This window comes from Tursiops truncatus, chromosome 6 (genome assembly GCF_011762595.2).
Source record: "Tursiops truncatus isolate mTurTru1 chromosome 6, mTurTru1.mat.Y, whole genome shotgun sequence".
Classification (NCBI taxonomy): Eukaryota; Metazoa; Chordata; class Mammalia; order Artiodactyla; family Delphinidae; genus Tursiops; species Tursiops truncatus.
In genome coordinates, this window is record NC_047039.1 from 53,109,295 (window position 1) to 53,128,244 (window position 18,950).

Sequence of the window (18,950 nt, forward strand, 5' to 3'; positions counted from 1 at the left end):
GGGGAGATATTTTTAACTGTTATATGTGGTAGAAACTCACTATCTGGTAGAAGCATGCTTGCAAGATGCTAGGATTATTAAGGATATGCTAATTCAAGACGTTTACTTTGGCAAATAAATATCTTACTTTGGGGGTAAGACATTTAAAATACTAAAAAATTGTGTTTTTGAAGGGATATGCATTATTGTGATGTATTTTCAAGTAAATTCACAAATACACAATGCTTTGCCCCTTAATATATGAAATTGTCATATTTGGATGTTATAACTCATCAGTAACATTATTCACCTCCACTTATTAGCTGTACTTCTAATTTTTCTTACATATAAGTTTTTTTAAAAAGTGGAAATGTCAGCATTTACAAGATGACAGAGTGTTTGGTTTTCATTAGAGATGAAATACCTGGTATTGGAACTCAAATATGCTTCATCTGTAGTAGTTTCTGTACTTTACAATTAGTTGCATGTAGCACACACTATAACCAGTTCCCTGCTGTCAAACTTTCTTACTAGAAATTTCAAGGTTTGAAGAATATATTCGTAGTGACATGTTTTAGACCCTTCTTTTTTTTCTGAGTCAATTTTGAGCTCTGGAAAGGAATAGCTTTAGGATTTCTATAAGCATGGTTTGATGCCTGTCTTTCAAATCCTGTTACTGTCTAATGCTGCTCTTTGGTTTAGACAAAAATCGGGCCCTGCAGGCGGCAGAGCGCTTGCAGGCCAAGCTGCGGGAGCGCGGGGATGTAGCAAATGAAGACAAACTGAACCTTCTCAAGTCAGTGTTGCAGAGCCCACTCTTCAGCCAGATTCTGAACCTGCAGACTTCTGTACAGCAACTGAAAGACCAGGTAAGACATGGTGCACTCACCGGAGGCCTTTGTGGTGTTGCATAGAGCTTGTGAAACTCTCGTGTTTTTCTGAAAGGCTGATTTTTGTATGTGTTAATGAATAGTTAATGAAGTCATTTAAGCCAGCGGTCCCCAACCTTTTTGGCACCAGGGACCAGTTTCGTGGAAGACAGTTTATCCACGGACATGGGGGGGTGGGGGTGGGGATAGTTCAGGCGGTAATGCGAGCGATGGGGAGCAGTGGGGAGCGACAGAGGGAGCTTCCCTCGCTCACCCGCCACTCACCTCCTGCTGTGCGGCCCGGTTCCTAATGGGCCGTGGGCCGGTACCAGTCCGTGGCCCGGGGATTGGGGGCTCCTGATTTAAACCTCCAAATGAGACAGTCAGATTAACTGTGGCTTCCCCCCACCCCCAGTTATTTTTGTGACAGTTGTTGCAGTGTATTGTAGATGATATGACATTGTGTTGAAGGCTGTTGAAGGCTGTGTAGATACGGAAGAATGAGTTCCTGCAAGAGAAGGGGATGATGAAAATATGTTTAGGGTGGATGACTGTAGCTTGGTTTCCATCATCACTAGGACTCATGGTTCATGTGATCTTGCTCATTCAGATTCAGACACTCAGTAAACTTACATGATTTCAGATGAGCCTGGATTTGCATGTGTAATCATGTATGTGAGGAAGGGAAATAACCTCTATTTTGACAGTAAACGGAGTAATTACATTGTCATCAGTTAGAGGAATTGCAATTCTCACTTCTGAAAAGAGTGTAAGTAGCAATTGCTCCCATGACAGCATCAGATGGTGATAAACATTAGGACTTCTAAATGTAACACAGTGTTTTATTCCTGTAAAAATTATGAATATTAAAAAGTCCTGGCATTTATATTAAAATTGAAACATCACAATGACAGAATGAAAACTGGAGTCAGATGGTCTTTGAACTTACTTAATCACCATTTCTCAGGTTTTTAAAAAATATTTTTTAGATGGTTGCTATCCTCACAAGGTTTGAAGTCAGTCTAATTATGTCTTTAGTCCAAGTTAATACTCATTCTGATGTTTTTAGCATTAATCTGATGTTTATGGATGACTTGCTAGCAAATATTCTGCCTTAAAAGTTTAAAATGAAACCTGTAGACTCGTTTCATAATTCAGTGAAAGAACAGCTCCAATTAACAAAAATACCCAAAATATGCCAAATGCAAAGAGAACAAATAGTAGCAACAGAGAAAGAATTTGTTTAGTGTCATATAACTTCTTAATCTAGATATTTTAGTAGCCCCCCCCAAATTAAGTAAGTAGATCAAGAAGAATGTCTAAAAATATTTTTCTCAAGTGAATTTCTACCTAATGATTTTAAAAGTTATGGCCATGAATTAAGAAAAAGAGGTAGTTTCATTATATGTAGTTGTGTTTGTTTCCTTTGTAAATTATTGAAAAGATTAGTTTTAGGTACTCATTTTCAAAATGAATTGGCACACTTTTGGATAAACCAATATCATGAATATTAGTGTAATTATGGTGTGGAAAATTATCTGGTTTTTAAAGAGTGTGAAGATGTCTCCCCTTATTGTATTATGTGAAAATATGATTAGAATGAGATGAAAAGTTGCAAGAAAAAGTACTAGTAAGTGTGTTAGGGAATACCATTAGTCCAGTGAGGCAACTGTTGAAATTTCCCTGCTAGCCAGCCTTATGTAAGGAGAATAGCTTTCATACTTACCATGTCTGCTGAAAGGAGGAGAGAAATGGGCCTACTTGTTGAGCTTGTTTTGTCTTTTCTAAATGGAAGTAGAATATGGGCTCTAAAACTGTTTGGGTCCCACATGATTCAGCTGAAATTTCTTTGGAAATTATTGAGCATAATATTATTGAGCCTCATAGTCTAGGTCTATGGGCAGTGTCATCTCATTGTATTAAATGTTAGAATCTAGTATACAGTTGACCCTTGAACACCATGGATTAGAACTGCACATAGATGTACTTTCTCTTCCTTATGACGTTTCTTAATAGCATTTTCTTTTCTCTAGTTTACTTTATTGTAGGAATACAGTATATAATACATAGAACATACAAAATATGTGTTAGGTGACAGTTTATGTTATGGGTAAGAGTTCCGGTTAACAGTACGCTCTTAGTAGTTAAGTTTTGGGGGATTCAGAGTTATACGTGGATTTTCGACCGTGTGTGGGGTGGTGCCGTGCCCCTACCCTCTGTGTTGTTCAAGGGTCAACTGTATTTCAAGGCTACGTAAGCTGTGATGTTTGTGAATTCTGTAGGCGTGTCTTACATGACTTTGGACTTTTTGGCTCATTGGTCACCCCTTCAAATACTGAAAGGGACCAAAGAAACCATCTGTTCTTCCCCCTGCTTATTACAGCAGTGGTTTAGAAGAGTAGAGCCAGAGCTACAACTCATGCTTCTTGGCTGCCAAGGCACAGCCCTTCCCCTTATTTGACCCTGCAGCTTATCTCACATCTCCCCCTGCCCCCAAGGGTAGACATGCCCTAGATGCCATGACTTTATGTCGGTTGAAACTATTGATAATTTCCCACATTTTTTGTGACTCTTCACTTTACTCTCCGTTCTTTACCAATTCAGTTTCATTTGTTAACTTAACCAATTTCTTTTCCTTGCGTGACTAGAGAAAATTTTCAAAAACTTAAAATAATGTTTTCTGTTTTAAAGTTTAAACGTTAAATATTCTAGACGTTATCATGTTAGATTTAAATTTTCTATATAGTTTACCAACTGCTAATTTATTGATATTTATAATTTAATATTTAAGTAATGCATCTAAGGAGTGACATTTGGTTTTTGTGTTTTTAATCCAGTAGCTACACAAATCTGATGCATGTCTAGCTTTTATTTATTATCTTATACCTAACTTATGTTTTCAAATGTATAATTTTATATGTACAATAGGAGCAAGTTACCATTTCCATCTTTTTTATTATTACTGGAAATGTTGACCCCTTTGATTTTCCCCTGCCATCATTCTGTTGACCCCTTTGATTTTCCCCTGCCATCATTCTGTCTTTTAAAAAGCAAAGGGAGGGAATAATTGAAAAGCCCAAGGTATATGCACCATATTGGGAACATGATCATATTGTTGCATTAATGACAGATGCCGACATGCCATGTTGAATTAAGCCTACTATTTTTTTCCCTTCAGATCCTTCCCATTACTTCTATTCAATAATGTTTAATTTTTCCAATTTGCTTCTTCCGTATTAAGACTGCCCTTAGAAATCAAACTGTTTCCCTTTGGCAAATTAAACACTTGACAGGTGTGTAACTGAGAGGGCAAAAAAGCCATGCCCTGAAGGGATGTGCTATTTAAATATTGTCAAAAATATTAACAGGTCTGAGAGTATAATTGATGCCTCTGTTTAACTCTGCCACATTGTGTATTGTTTTAATGCCAGCTAAAAGGATGTGTGCTATTAAACCTGAATAATCTCTAATAGCTCCAGTTCATTTCCTATCGCATGATTCCTGTTTAAGTGAAGAGGGGGAAAAAAAAAGGGAACTGTGACATTGTGTCAATGATCTGTCAAATGCAAATTCTCAAGTAGTGTCCTCACTGTCACCTAGTCATCAGGGCTAATAACTGCAGGGCTTAATGCATATTCATGACAAAAATCCAGCTATTGTGGAGGAAATAAATATGTTAGCAGTTTAATAATAGAAACTTGTCAGCCACGAGGATATTGAATTTGAATATTTATTCCGTGACGTTTCTCTATTCCAATATAGGTGCATGCTGCTTTCCTGATTAATCAATCGCCTTGCTTTCTGAATTAACTATGGGCACTAAGTTAAATGTCTTTTTATCCTGAGTTTTTTATAGGAAAACTGTGAATTAAAATGATTAATTTCATTAGAAAGTTAGAATTAATATTTAAAAGTTAGAATTAATATTTAAAAATTGTCATTGCTAAGATTTTTTTAAAAAGTTATGGCCACAGAGACCAAGTCCAACATTGAAGAAATGATGTGGATATGCAGGCTACAAAAGCTGCTGATATGGAAGACTAGCCTTGGGGGGATAGAATATTCTGGAGGTTTCTCCTTGTCAGTGATTTCCAGCCTTTTTGGAGTATGACAGTTGTTATTTTGTTCTTGTTTGATATTTCCAGGTTCCTGGTTCATTAACCTTTCTCCCAGGGAAGTGTTGGCTTACATATATATCATCTAGATGCATAGTGTATTTACACACAAAATTAAACCAGATTTTTCCAAGTTTTTCTTTGGAAATTTCCAAGTTTTTCTTTGGAAATTTTATGACATCTCTTGAAATAATTGGAGAAATGCTGATTTAACATAGAATCAGTGTTGGAAATTACTGTTCAGTGTAGATCACAGTAATTCAGTCCATCTTTTTCATTTTTATTCTTGGAAAATACGGTCTTCATGGTATAAAATTGTGGTTTTATATTTGTGTTCCTAAGTTTTATCTGTTCACATTCCAAAAAGAATTTGGAACAACTCCTGAAGGCAAAGCATCCTGACTAATAGATGATTCAAAGGTAAATCTAAATAAAGATCAAATAAAAATATTAGACAATTAGATATACCAAGAATCTTGGGTTGCTAAAATTTAGTATAGAATTTATTTCCCATTTCCCAGGACAAAGGCAAAAAAGAACCAGATAATTATGTATTGCTCAACGTGAGACATCATTCTATGAACCAGATTTCCCCTTGGCAATGGGAACATTATGGGAGCTCATGGTTATTTTATAGAAAGCTCATAATCATTTATTAATAAACCTTGTTGAACACCTAAAATAATCAAAAACACAATGAATAAGTAAGGTGGAGGTTCTCACCATCTAGAGGGAAATAGAGAACATGTATAGTCTTATGTAATTAAATAGAAAAACAAGAATGTGAGTGGTATAAGAGGAAGAAAGAGGAAGAAATTACTAACTTTGATTAGAGGAAAACTAAACTTCACACTGGAAGTAACATGTAAAATAGGTCTTGAAAATGAGTAGGAGTTTTCTGCAGAGATGGAGGAAGTTATTTCAGGTAGTGGAAACAGTGGTTAGAAGAGTATAGAGCAGTTCTCAAACAGGGATTTTACGTTCTCCCTCTCCAGGGGACATCGGGCAATATCTGGAGACACTTTTGATTGTTGCAACATGTGGGCTGTGGGGGCCATTGCTACTGGCACGTAATGGGTAGAGTCCAGGGATGCTGCTGAACATCCTCAGTGTAAAGGATAGCCCCTCAAAACAAAGAAGTGTGGGGTTTAGGGTGTGTTCAGTGCTGAGGTTGAGAAACCCTGGTACAGAGTCACATACATACCTGTATTATCAGAGCAATAGAATACGTAAGGCTATTGGCAAGAGAGGAAACTTTGGAGCCAGATTATAAAGGATTTATTAAGGTAAGATTTTTTTTGTTGTTTTTTGAGTTTTTTTCTTTTTTTTGGTTTGGTTTTTATCATCTTTGTTCTTTTGCATTCAACTTTCTATATCAAATTTTATTGTATCAAGTTGAAGTTATATCAACTTGATCTTTTAACTACACTATTAAATACAGTCTTTTAACAATCATTTTATTTACGTATTTTTATTTCTCCACATTTTAAAGGTTGTAGTAAAAACACACAGCATAAAACAAAGGTATAGGTTTTAATGACATTTTTGATGGATAAGACCCTCAATTATAATTGTAAAACACGTGACTTACACTTCAAAGGACTATTTCTTTCATCTTTCTAAGAATGAAATACACTAAGAATACACACTAATTTAGCGACGGCTTTTCTGCAGAAGAGTACATGAAGTAATGTACCCTATGTATTTTTTTTCTCATACTGTCTTAAAACAGGAGTGCACTTTATAGAACCTAAAGAAACAGGTAGTCAGTGTGTACTTCATAGGGTTACTTTCAAATATCTGACGGAAGTAGAGGGTATTGGGTGAAACACCACCATCCTGAGGCCTGCCCAAAGAGCCACTCTTCTGTGTTTGTAGGACTGATACATCACGTTCATGGCCAAAGTGTTGAGGTATGCTGCTTTTAAGCAGTAACATTCTCACCTCTGACACTTTCTTACATTTATGTTTTTTAGGTTGTTGGAAAGTTGAGAATTTTGATAACTGAGTACTTGGTTGCTCTGTTTTGACTTTGGTCGTCAAAAAGATGCTGTTTTGTGTTAATTCATGTCTCAAAGAGCAGAGATGCCTGTATTTCCTCAGCTTTATTTTATTACTTATGTAAAAGATGAAAACATAACCCTTGTGTGGATGGTTTCTAATTTGAGACTGAAATGAAGATAATTCACCGGTAGGCTTGCTGTCAGGAAAGGGGAAATGGCTACTCTCTCCCAAGAATGCCTAGGTTAAATTATGACTGGGTATGGGGGAAGGGGAATGGAGAGAAAGAAGATACGCCTCAACCCCATTAACAGGAAGTATGAGAAATCGACTGGAATTCTTCCCAGTTGATGTTGCCTGTGAAAATGAAAAAACTATTTTTCTTACCCCTGAAACGGTTTTGCTTTTATGAGAGAGCATTGCAGCCGCCTAACAGGAAAGTGTCTGTTTCTTGAGACTTCAATGTACGTTATCTAGGAGAAGTTATGAAAGGAGGAGTTGAGTCTCATGTTTTTACATTTACCATAAAGTTTATTTACTGTAGGAATTTCAAATACTTTATTTTTGGTACAATAACAGCTTTTAAATGTTTGTTCCTTTAACTAAAAGTTTGTAAATATAGAGCCTTTGAAGGGACTAAAATTCTTGTTTTATCCTGGGCAAGAAGGCAGTGTTCAAGCTTTTTATACAGTGCTGGATTAAAATGCAACACCATCTTGCTATTGGGTATGCATGTGTGTCTAAAACAGCAAATGGTGCTAATTGTATGGTGTTTTTGTGACAAAGTTAAATGGTCTTTGGAGAAGAGGGAAAAAATGTGAAATTTACTGGGTATAATGTAAATCAGTTTTATAACCCAAGAATTTAGAACAATAGAGGTTGATTTGCATTTGAAATATAGCAACAGCAACAAGAACAATTACTTTTAGGAAGCCATTGTGTGCTGTGGACTTTGTCTCATTTAACCAGTCCATCAGCTTTTTGAGATGGGTTTTATCCCCATTTTGTCCAGTGAGGAAATTGGGGTTTAGAGAGGTTATATAACTTAATCTGGACCACACAATTATTCATTGGTAGATTCAGGGGAAGAATCCAGGTCTGTCTGACCCTGAAGCCAATGCTTTTTTTTAACTTCTAATTTACACTGTTTCTAAATCCTAGTTCTGTAATTTAAAGGAGCAAATAAGTTGAAAAAACAGTTAATAGCATTCCTAAAGAGAAATGAATTCAAACTAAATCTTTTATAAATTCAAATTCATTAAAATTTGCCATTTCCCTCAAATTCTCCCACCAGATTTTAATCAGAGGGCCTTTTTAATATAAATCAGAAGTTTCATTCTGCTTTTGTTTATAATTATGCTAGGTTTTAAAGTAAATGAACTGGGTAAAGGTAATAGTGGAATGGAGAGACAGCATGGCAAAGTAACATCAGTCTTCATATGCCCATTTCCATATATTTATACTTGTCTAGAAGGTTTTATTTTTATTTTTCTCTAAGCAGACTGTGAACAGTGAATCAGTTTTATCTTCTGGAAATGTGGGACATAGAAAAAACACTGCAAACATTCTAACATGTCATTTGTCTAGATTTAAAATTTCTGAAATTTGTGATGGCATTTGAAAAAGATAGTTACTTAATTTTGATACCTTTACCCCTCTGATGTAGAAAATTTCAGCGTACTTTGATAAGAATATTATTTTTGGTCAAGTTACATTCTGTAAATTTTTTTCCCTTGGAAATTTTGTTAAGAAAGCACAGAAGTGTTGAGATTTAAATAAAGGAAAGACATTCTGCAAATACACATCAACACACATGCCTAGACTAGTGGTGTATATGCTGTGCGCCACTCGCCATTTGTTCTTAACAAGCGTAAACAGGAGTTGTAGAATTCATTTGTTTGGACGTTTGTTTGGAGTCCATTTACTACTTTTGGAATAAAATCCATGCCATGTTCACCTTTGCATACCTTGTCCCTAACATGACACTTTGCTCAAACTCAATAAATGATTGCTTAATTAATGAGTATGTGAATGTTGTTGAATATTTAGAAGTTTTGTGCATTAATAACTTTCCTTGCTAGAGAATTTATTTAACATAAATAAACTAGCCAAATAACTGAAGTTACTTTGAAGACACCTCATTTTTCTCGTAGGAACCATATTGAAAAAGATATGTCACTCATCATTCATCATCATCATAGCAGTTAACATGTATGGAATTCCTACTGTGTGCCAGGAGCTATTCCACGTAGATTTACCTGTTTCATCATTATAACAATACTGTAAAGCACAGGATAATATTTTCCTCATTTTGCAGCTGGGGAAACGGAGACACAGAGAGGTTAAGTGGGGGAGTGAGTTAGTATCTGAATGCAGGCACGCTGACTCCAGAGCCCAGGTCTTAATGATAGAGCTCTGTTGTCTTTTGTTTCACTGTCCTAAACAGTATAATGAACATAATTTAAGGATTTCCTGGTGATCTAGAGGCCTTCGTTTTGATGATCTGATCTCAGGTGCTGGCAGTATTGTAGTGTTGTCTTGTTTGGAGACAGACACAATCCAGATTTGTATTCTGGCACTGATATTTATAAGTAAATGATCTTAAGCCAGAGTTGATTTCTTAAAATGAAAAAATATATATTTATCTTGACTGAGCCCCTTTTTTTTTTCCTCCTTTAGTTGTAAAATGGGAACTAAATAACATGGATTTTAAAACTAAGGCATAAGCCCAGTGCTTACCAAGCACTCAATAAATATCAGTTCTCTGCTTATTGCTTCCTCCTCCTATTGAGATTTTATGTTCTAAGGCAGCAACTGTCAGTTTGGCCTCATGACCCCATTACATTGTTAAAAATTACCAAGTACCTCAAAGAGCTTCTGTTTTTGTGGTTTTATACACCAGTATTTATCAGGTTAGAAATTAAAATTGAGAACTATTGTAAATATTTACTTATTATATTAAAAACAGTAATAAACCGATTACCTTTAAAAATTAGTGAGAAGAGTGGCATTGTTTTATATTTTTGCTCATCTCTTTAACGTGGCTCAGTAGAAGACAGTGGATTCTCATGTCTGCTTCTGCCTTTGATCTGTTTGCATTTTTTGTTTTAGTTGATGTATATGAGAAAATCAGGCCTCATGCAAGTATCAGTATGTAGCTGGAAAAGGGGAGGGGTATATATAGCCTTTTCAGATGGTTGTGGATATCCTCCTTCAATAGGACACCAAAACTCCTGGTAGTTTCTTAACGTGGAATCTGAAACCAGAACAGTGAACATTTTGTACTGTTACAGTAAAATCTGTCTTGTGCTATGAATTTTTACTTTTATTATCCATGCAGAATTTTATATTATATTGGTCATCTGGAAAATTTGAAAAATAGAAAAATTACGTTTCACATTTCACTATATAGTATCAGAAAGTTACACTTGGCTAATATTGCTTCTGATCTTATCAATGGAGTCTTTAAATTATGGAAAAGTGTCAAGCTCAGGAAGGCAGATGCAAATTTTTCAAAATTCTCATTTTTACTTGAAAGCTCAAATTTTACTACTGGCAACAATTACTGTCAGTTGTTTTCCTTGAAGTGACAAGCATACTTTGTTTATTTTTGAGAAATTGTCTGCCATATACCGAAGCCTGTCTAATCATTTTTGGTTTTAAGTCATTTTTTTCAAGTAATATGGTACCCATGAAAAAAATAGCATAGTTTAGTTTGCAACTCAAACAATAGTGCTTCTCTTCTGACAATTGTATTTTTTTGTATAGCAGAAGTACTTTATACTTACTTACCATTTTTAACAGAGTATTAAAAGGATGTGCATGCAAGAGTCAATATCGAATAAAATTAATAATTTTTACTACTTCATCAAGAACGTTTTTATTTGATTCAAAGATGGGGAAATAGACTTGTTCTTGCTGAGAAGAGCTGAAAATAATTTGTTGCCTTTTCTTTCACAGTCTACCACAGACACCGCTTTAATTACCATCCCATCCCCTAGAGCCCAATGTCTCGGACATTTCAGGTGCTGAATAAGTATTTGAATGAACTAAAGATAGGTCTCATAGAAAATGTAAAATTATGCTTGTTTCATCAGAACCCCCCACCCCGCCCTTATAACTTGCTGTTGCATTTTGTATCTTGTTTAGTTCAGGAACTGTGAGCTACTTTATGTCCAAAATAGTCTGGTCACATTAAGCTAATATGCTTTGAACATGCAACTCAATTTCTTTAATTAGCTTTAAAAATAAGGATCATTAAATCAAGAGTGCCACCATCAATTACTGTGCAAGGGGGTTTGCCTGTTCAATAATGCATCAGAGTTGTGCTCTACTCGGTGTTTCACTGAATGATTTATGGAAAAAGAGGCATGTCTTGGTTCCAAACTTGAAATGGAGCTCTATTATGTATAAGATTTTTTTTCCTGTTATTGCTACCATTTTAGGTGCTGTATTTCATTGAATACTCTCAGCATCCTATCCCTCTTTGCATTTCATATTTGGGATCAGTTCCAGAGAGTGTTTTACAGCATTTTTGTAAATTCACAAGAAAATAAGCACTTTTCTTGCTCTACAAGAAGAAAAGACAAGGTGCAGATTAAAAAAAAAAAAAAAGTCTGCATTTCTATGAGGTGCACCTGTTATGGCAGATTCCCCAGAGAGTGCCTTGCTTCTTATTTTTCCATTATGTTGAGGGAGTAACAAACAAACAAAAAATTGGGAAAGTGAACTAGCAATATATGTTTATAAATTTGTTTTAAATCTACCAAAACTAGGGTTGCAAAAGCAGTGGTCATTTTTCTTGTTTAATTCAAGATAATGCATATTTTAGCTTTTAAGTGATAGAAATACAGTATTCATCAAATGTACGTAAGCATTTGGGTTGTTTTATTCTCATTGCTATACTCTGAATTCAGAATAAGTCAAAATAACAGGACCACAAATTAGGTTTGGACAATCTATACAGAAATGCTTTGGGAAATTCAGTTTGATCCTAAGCAGTCATTTTTGTAGACAATAATACAAGTACTTCTGGAAAGATTGATGTTAGCCATGAAAATAGAGCTAATAATGTTAACTTCCTTTTCAGTTAACAACACAGAAGGGATAGATAAAACCTAAGAAGTTAATATTTCAGTATTTTGTAGCAGTTTTTGTTAAGTGAATCTACGTATTTGAAAAGTTTTCTATTGGATTAAGCTTAAGTGCATAAACCACATGCATATGATCAAAATATTAAGATGTTGATCTTGTTGAGTATGTTTGGAATTACATTAATTTTAAAGAATAGGTATTATTATTGAAAAAAGATGAAAAACAATTTATAATTAAAAAAAATCTTAGAGTTATATCAGGCTTGTACCAGGGTGGGTCAAACTACTTTAGTGTAAAAGTGTAAGACAGAGTAAAGATTATTTTTTTCTTCTAATTTGGTGTGCAATTAAATGATACAAGCTTTAAAAATGTATAATCTTTAAGGAAGAAAGATCTAGGTGCGCTACAGAGGTCAAAACACATTTGCTGAGGATTCATCTTGACTTGAGCACTTGTTAAAAGATTTATTCTGGCAGTGGGAATTAGCCAGTTGAATCCATATCAAGCCTGTGGAGGGTAATGTATCACAGTAATAGACTAAGCTTCATCTTCAGATATCCACTTCTTTATTTTCCTTCACTTAAGGTGAATGCTGGGTAATTGAACTTTAAATTCAGTTTCTGTCAGAGAAGGTTTAGCTTGATACATAGAGGCTATTCCTACTACCTCTTTCTTTAAGAGAAGTGTATGTGTATATCATTCATTGGAGTACCCCAGGTTCTCTGCTCTGATTGTATCGCTTACTTTGTAAACTTTAAAAAATTTTGAGAAAAAAACATACAATCAAGCGAAGATTATATGGCTCAAGGATTTTTTACAAATTGAATGTACACATAACCTTCCCCATAAATCGAGGTATAGAAGGTTACCAGCACTCCATAATAATCTCTGTGTCCCCTCGGTCAGTCCTAACTACCCCAAAGGAATCACTATTTTTTCCAGCCTATTTGAGTTATAGTTGACATAGGATATTGTATAAGTTTAAGATGTACAACGTGATATTTGAAATATTTGCTACCCTTATTTACCAGAGTAAGGCTAGTTAATACATCTATCCCCTCACATAATTAACCCTTTGTGTGTTAGGTGAAGACTTTTTAAAATCTATTCTCTTAGCAGCTTTCAAGTATATAATACAATATTGTTAACTGTCGTCACCATGCTGTCCATTTAGATACCTGGAATTTTTTCATCTTACAACTGGAAGTTTGTATCCTTTAACCAGCATCTCCCCATTTCTCCCAGCCCCTGGCAGCCACCAATCTACTCCTTGTTTCTGTGAGTTTGGCTTTTTTAGATGCCACATATAAGTCAGATCATACACTATTTTGACTTTCATCCCATAGATGAATATTTGAATTTTATGTAATACAATCTGAGTATATATGCTTTTGTACCTGGCTTCTTTGTCTTCGCTTTGTGTCTGTGAGATTCTTTTTGGTTGTTGTATGTAGCTGTCGTTCTTTTCATTTTTTTGTTGCATGAATATACTAGAATATATTTTTCCTTTCTTTTGTTGACTATAATTTTGTGGGTTTTCCCCAGTTTTTGGCTGTATTATAAATAAAATTGCCATGAATGTTCTAGCATGTCTTTTGATGTTCACAGTTGTGCATTTCTCTTGGGTATTTACTTTAGAGTGAAATTTCTGGGTCTTAAGGTATATATTCAGCATTTGTAGATTCTGCCCAACTGTTTCCCAAAGCAGTTGTAGGTCTGTGCTCTCACTATAATGTATGAAAATTCTTGTTGTCCACATCATCGCTTATACTTGGTACCGCCAGCTTTAATTTTCTTTCCCCCTCCCCCCCAATTTTAGCCACTCTAGCGGTACTTGTAGTATCACATTATTGTTTTAATTTGCATTTTCCTGACGACTGATGATGTTGAGTACCTTTTCATATGCTTGTTGGTTATTTGGATATCCTCCTTTGTGGAGTTTCTGTTTAAGTTTTTTTGCACACTTTTCTATTGTTTTGTCAGTCCTTTTCTCATTGACTGACAAGGGTTTTTTATATATTCTGAATACAGTTTTTTTGTTGGACATATGTATTACAGTTGTCTTTTTCTGCTTTGTGTTTTGCTTTTTGACTCCCATAATTGTATCTTTTGGTGACCAGAAAATTTTTAAAAATTTATAATAAAGTCCAATTTCTGAAACATTCCTGGTGTTTCATCTATTTTATTAATCCTTTTTCTTCCAAAAGTCTAACTTTTGGCTTTCTTTATTGTATTTAAAAAATTTTTTCCTCAATTCTGGTCTAACCTATGTTATTTTCTTCCTTTTTTCAGATTTGGTATACTGTTTTATTTTAGCTTTTTGATACAGATGCTCAGCTCATTGATTTATTAATCTTTCATCTTTTTCTATTTTTTTTTTTGCGGTACGCGGGCCTCTCACTGTTGTGGCGTCTCCCGTTGCGGAGCACAGGCTCCGGACGCGCAGGCTCAGCGGCCATGGCTCTCAGGCCCAGCCGCTCCATGGCATGTGGGATCTTCCCGGACCGGGGCATGAACCCGTGTCCCCTGCATCGACAGGCGGACTCTCAACCACTGCGCCACCAGGGAAGCCCCATCTTTTTCTAATATATCCATTTAAGTCTATGAATTTCTTTCTAAGCATTGCTTTTGCTGCATCCCACAATTTTGGTATGTTGTATCTTCATCATCATTTAATTCAAAATGTTTAAATTTTAACATAATTGCTTTGACCCATGGTTTATTTGGAAATGTATTGCTTAATTGACTAACATATTTTAGCTTTCTTGTTACCTTTCTGTTATTGATTTCGAGCTTAATTTACTGTAATCAGAGGTCATCTATTCTTTGGGGTTTGTTGACACTTGCTTTTTGAACTACCTATAGTCTATTTAGATAAATAGTTCCTTTGTATTTGGAAAGAATTCAGCATCCAGCAGTTGCTGAGTGCAATGTTCTATATTTGTCAATTAGGTCGACTTTATTTAGAATGTTGTTCATATCTTCTATATCCTTATTGATTTTTTTTCATTCTGTCAGTTACTGAGAGAGATTTGTTATAAACTCTAATTATGATTGTGGATTTGCCTATTTCTTATTTGGATTCTGAGTCCTTTTTGCCCTACCTGTTTGTTTTTTTTTTCCTTAACGATTTATTATTTATTCGTTTGGCTGCACTGGGTCTTAGTTGTGGCACACGGGCTCTTCGTTGTGGTGTGCGGGCCTCCCTCTAGTTGTGTCACGCAGGCTTCTCTCTAGCTGTGGCATGTGGGTTTTCCTCTTCTCTAGTTGTGGTGCACAGGCTCCAGGGTGCGTGTGCACTGTAGTTGTGACCTGCAGGTTCCAGAGCGTCTGGGCTCTGTAGTTTGCGGCACGCGAGCTCTATTTCAGGCACGAGAGCTCAGTAGTTGTGGCGCACAGGCTTAGTTGCCCCGCAGCATGATGTGGGATCTTAGTTCCCTGAGCAGGTATCAAACCCGCGTCCCCTGCATTGTCAGGTGGATTCTTTACCCCTGGACCACCAGGGAAGTCCCTGCCCTACCTGTTTTGAGATTATCTTTTTAGATTACTAAGACTGTTTTTTCTTTCTGTTGAATTGACCCTTTATGTATTGTCCCTTTTTATCTTCAGTGATGCTTCTTAAAATCTACTTGTCTGATATTAGTTTAGCTGTATCAGGCTTCTTTTGGTTAATGTAAGTGTTGTGTATCTTTTTTCCATCTTTCTACTTTCATCTTTTCTGTATCTCTTTTTTTATTATTAATCTGTGTCTTTGGTAAACAGTATACATTTGGATTTTACTGTATTATCCAATCTGACAATTTCAGTCTTTGAGTATTTAACCCCTTCATATTTAATGTAATTATTGATAAGTTTAAATTTGACATTTTTGTTTTCTTACTCTTTTTTGCCTTTTTTGTATTAGTTGACTTTTTAATATTATCTTCTTCTTCTATTAGCATGGTATTTATACTTCATTTTATTATTCTTTTATTGGTCACCCTAAAGATTACAGTCAGTATCCTTAACCTATTTGAATTAATTTAAAAAAATTATTTTGATTTAAGTACAGATTCACAGGAAGTTTTCAATGTAGCATATGTATAGCCCTATGTATATTTCACCAAGTTTCCTCCAATGCTTACATCTTAATTATAGTAAAATATCATACCACAAAACTGATACTGGTACAATGTGTGTTAATTTTTTCAATTTGTGTCATTTTTTCCCACTTGTATAGATTTGTGTAACTACCACCACCATCTAAATACTGATCTATTCACCACCACAAAGACCTCCCTTCTGCTACCCCTTTATATTCATATCCAGCCCCCTACTCCACACCATTCCTAACCCTGGCACCCTTTTCCATCTCTATAATTTAATCAATTCAAGACTCTTATAAAAATATAATGTATGTGACAGTTTGAGATTGTTTTTTTTCACTCAGTATAATCCCTCCAAGTTTCTGTGTATCTTAATATTTTGTTCCTTCTCGTTGTTGAGTATTATTCTGGGTATGGATGTACTTACTAGGGGACATTTTGTTGGTTTCCAGTTTTTTACTCTTATAGGTGAAGCTGCTATGAGCTATTACGTACATGTTTTTGTGTGGACATATGTTTTCATTTCTCTATAATAAGTGCCCAGGAGCACAATTGCTGGGTCGTATGGCAAATATGCACTGAGGGTTTTTTTTCAGAAACAGCCAAACTGTTTTCCGGAGGGGCTCTACTGTTCTGCGTTCCTACCAGCAGTGTATGAGCGTTCCGTTTTCTCCACATCCTCACCAGCATGTGCTGTTGTTTAGTTATCCTGTTAGGTATATAGTGATATCTTTCTGTGCTTATAATTTGCATTTCTCTAACAGATAAGATGCTGAACACCTTTATGTTCTTATTTGCCATCCATGTATCCTCTTTGGTGAAATGTCTCTTTGTGTCTTTTGTTCATTTTTTAATTGGATTTTTTGGATTCCTGAGTTTTGAATTTTCTTTATATATTCTAGGTATGAGTCCTTCATCAGATATATACATCCTTAACTTATATGATTCTACTTTAATTAGTACTTTCACTACTTCCTGGAAAATTCAAGGAACTTAATACCTTTCACCCCATTTACCCTACTCCTATATTTTGTGTAATTATTCACGTAGTTTAATTTGACATGAATTTTAAACTTCAGAACTTTTCGATTATGTGTTGTAAGCAATTTCTATTGATTTACTCACATTTTTAAACCCTTTTTTGTGCTCTTCAGTTTTTTCTGCATTAGGGAAATTCCATCAGGGATCATTTTCTTTTTGCATAAGAATTTATTTTGGTATTTCTTTTGTACAAAACTGAAACAATACTTTGTGTGTTGAGTATGTATGTGGGGGGTTGTTCTGAAAATGTCAGGTTGTCAGTTCTTTTAATTTTTAAGTTCTCTTCTGTCTTTCAGTGATTCACTTGAGAAGTCAGATGTCACCTTTATTCTTTGAATATAAGGTCTGTTTTTGCTCTGGTGGCTTTTAAGATCTTCCCTCTGTCTTGGCTTTACCGTGATGTGCTATCATAGACAGCCTGGAGGCTGGACACCAATAATCCCTACTTCCTGGTATTTGTGCTCTTGTGTGATACCTTCTTGAGTATGGGCTGGCATTACTGATTTAGTTCTGATGAATAGAATATGGCAGAAGTGATGGTTTCCTTTTGATCTTTTAAAGTTTTTTTTTAAACAGCTTTTTATGCAAATTTTCCAATGATCTCAGTGGAAGGGTTATTCTGATACAGTTATTTCCACAGGGCGAGCTTAATTGTACAGAGAACTAAAGAGAATTTTTGTTTTCTTGGGATGCTCTTATAGAAGAGGCAGCTCTCTTAGTACACGTCCAGATAAGTTGTTTGCTACGTAAAAAGATGCTGTCCTTTTCTCCTGTAGTGCATATTGACTGATGCCCGGAGCACTAAACACTTGTTCAGTCAGATATTTTCTTGTCTCTTTGCTTTTGTAAGTGTATATTTATTAAAAAGTCATTTTAGAGCTAGTTATGCAAGTCATAATATTTTTATATTTGTGTGGCTTTATTATGTAGTATAAAAGTTATGACAAAAGATATTTTTCTGTGAAAAGTTATTTAAATTCATTTTAAAGACTACACAGATGAATTGATAAAACAATTGTTGGTGAGTGGGTTGTGTTAGAGGCAACTGTGAAACACTGAAGAAAAATATCCTAAAAATCTGGAAGGTTTCTATCCTGAAATTGTTTCCCAAGTGTCCAGATTCTTGCTTCACCTTGTAAAGAGGCTGAATTTGAAAAAAAAGTCCATATTATATGAATGTGGTTTATATAAGAAAGAGGGTGGAACCTCCCATATATCAAGATATTTGTGAATATGTATGTGTGTTTTAAGTTAAAATAACGTGCTTAAGTTGTATATTTGTCCTTTGTTATGATTTTTGCTTTATCTGACCTTTTAGAGTAAGTGAACCTTTTGCTGGTTCTGACTACATCTTATAATAGAGCTCCTCCTGTTTTTCTAAATACTGAGATGGTGTTCCATATTACCCTTTCACAAAGAATTTGGTAACTTTTTAATTGAATACCTTACATAGTTTTTATTTAATTTATGTTTTAATGTTAGCACTAATTAGAATCCATAAATTAATACATGTTTATTTACTAAGAACATAAAAGACCTTTTTAGACTGAAATAGCCAGAAGCTAAAGAGAACAGAAAATTATGTGGTGACTGTTGCTCATTTACTAGCAACTTCCATAAATTATACAGATTGTTTACCTGTATGTAAAAATCAACAGATAGTTGTGTTTTCTTCTGTTTATTTTATATTCTATAAACCAAGATGGGAGTCAAGTTCTTTTTATTAAACATTTATACTGTGTCTGTTATGAACAGACCTATCATGG

The 18,950-nt window shown here is 35.0% G+C and overlaps 1 protein-coding gene across 7 annotated transcripts in view; it reads left to right on the plus strand.

The window, feature by feature from the left end:
- Positions 1 to 18,950, plus strand: part of MPDZ (multiple PDZ domain crumbs cell polarity complex component) — a 168,108-nt gene that overhangs the window by 36,433 nt on the left and 112,725 nt on the right. For all 7 annotated transcript variants that reach the window (XM_073806124.1, XM_073806122.1, XM_033858100.2 and 4 more), the window contains exon 3: positions 682 to 848. In XM_073806124.1, the coding sequence (XP_073662225.1) occupies positions 682 to 848 (167 nt within the window). The remainder of the gene's footprint in view (positions 1 to 681; positions 849 to 18,950) is intronic.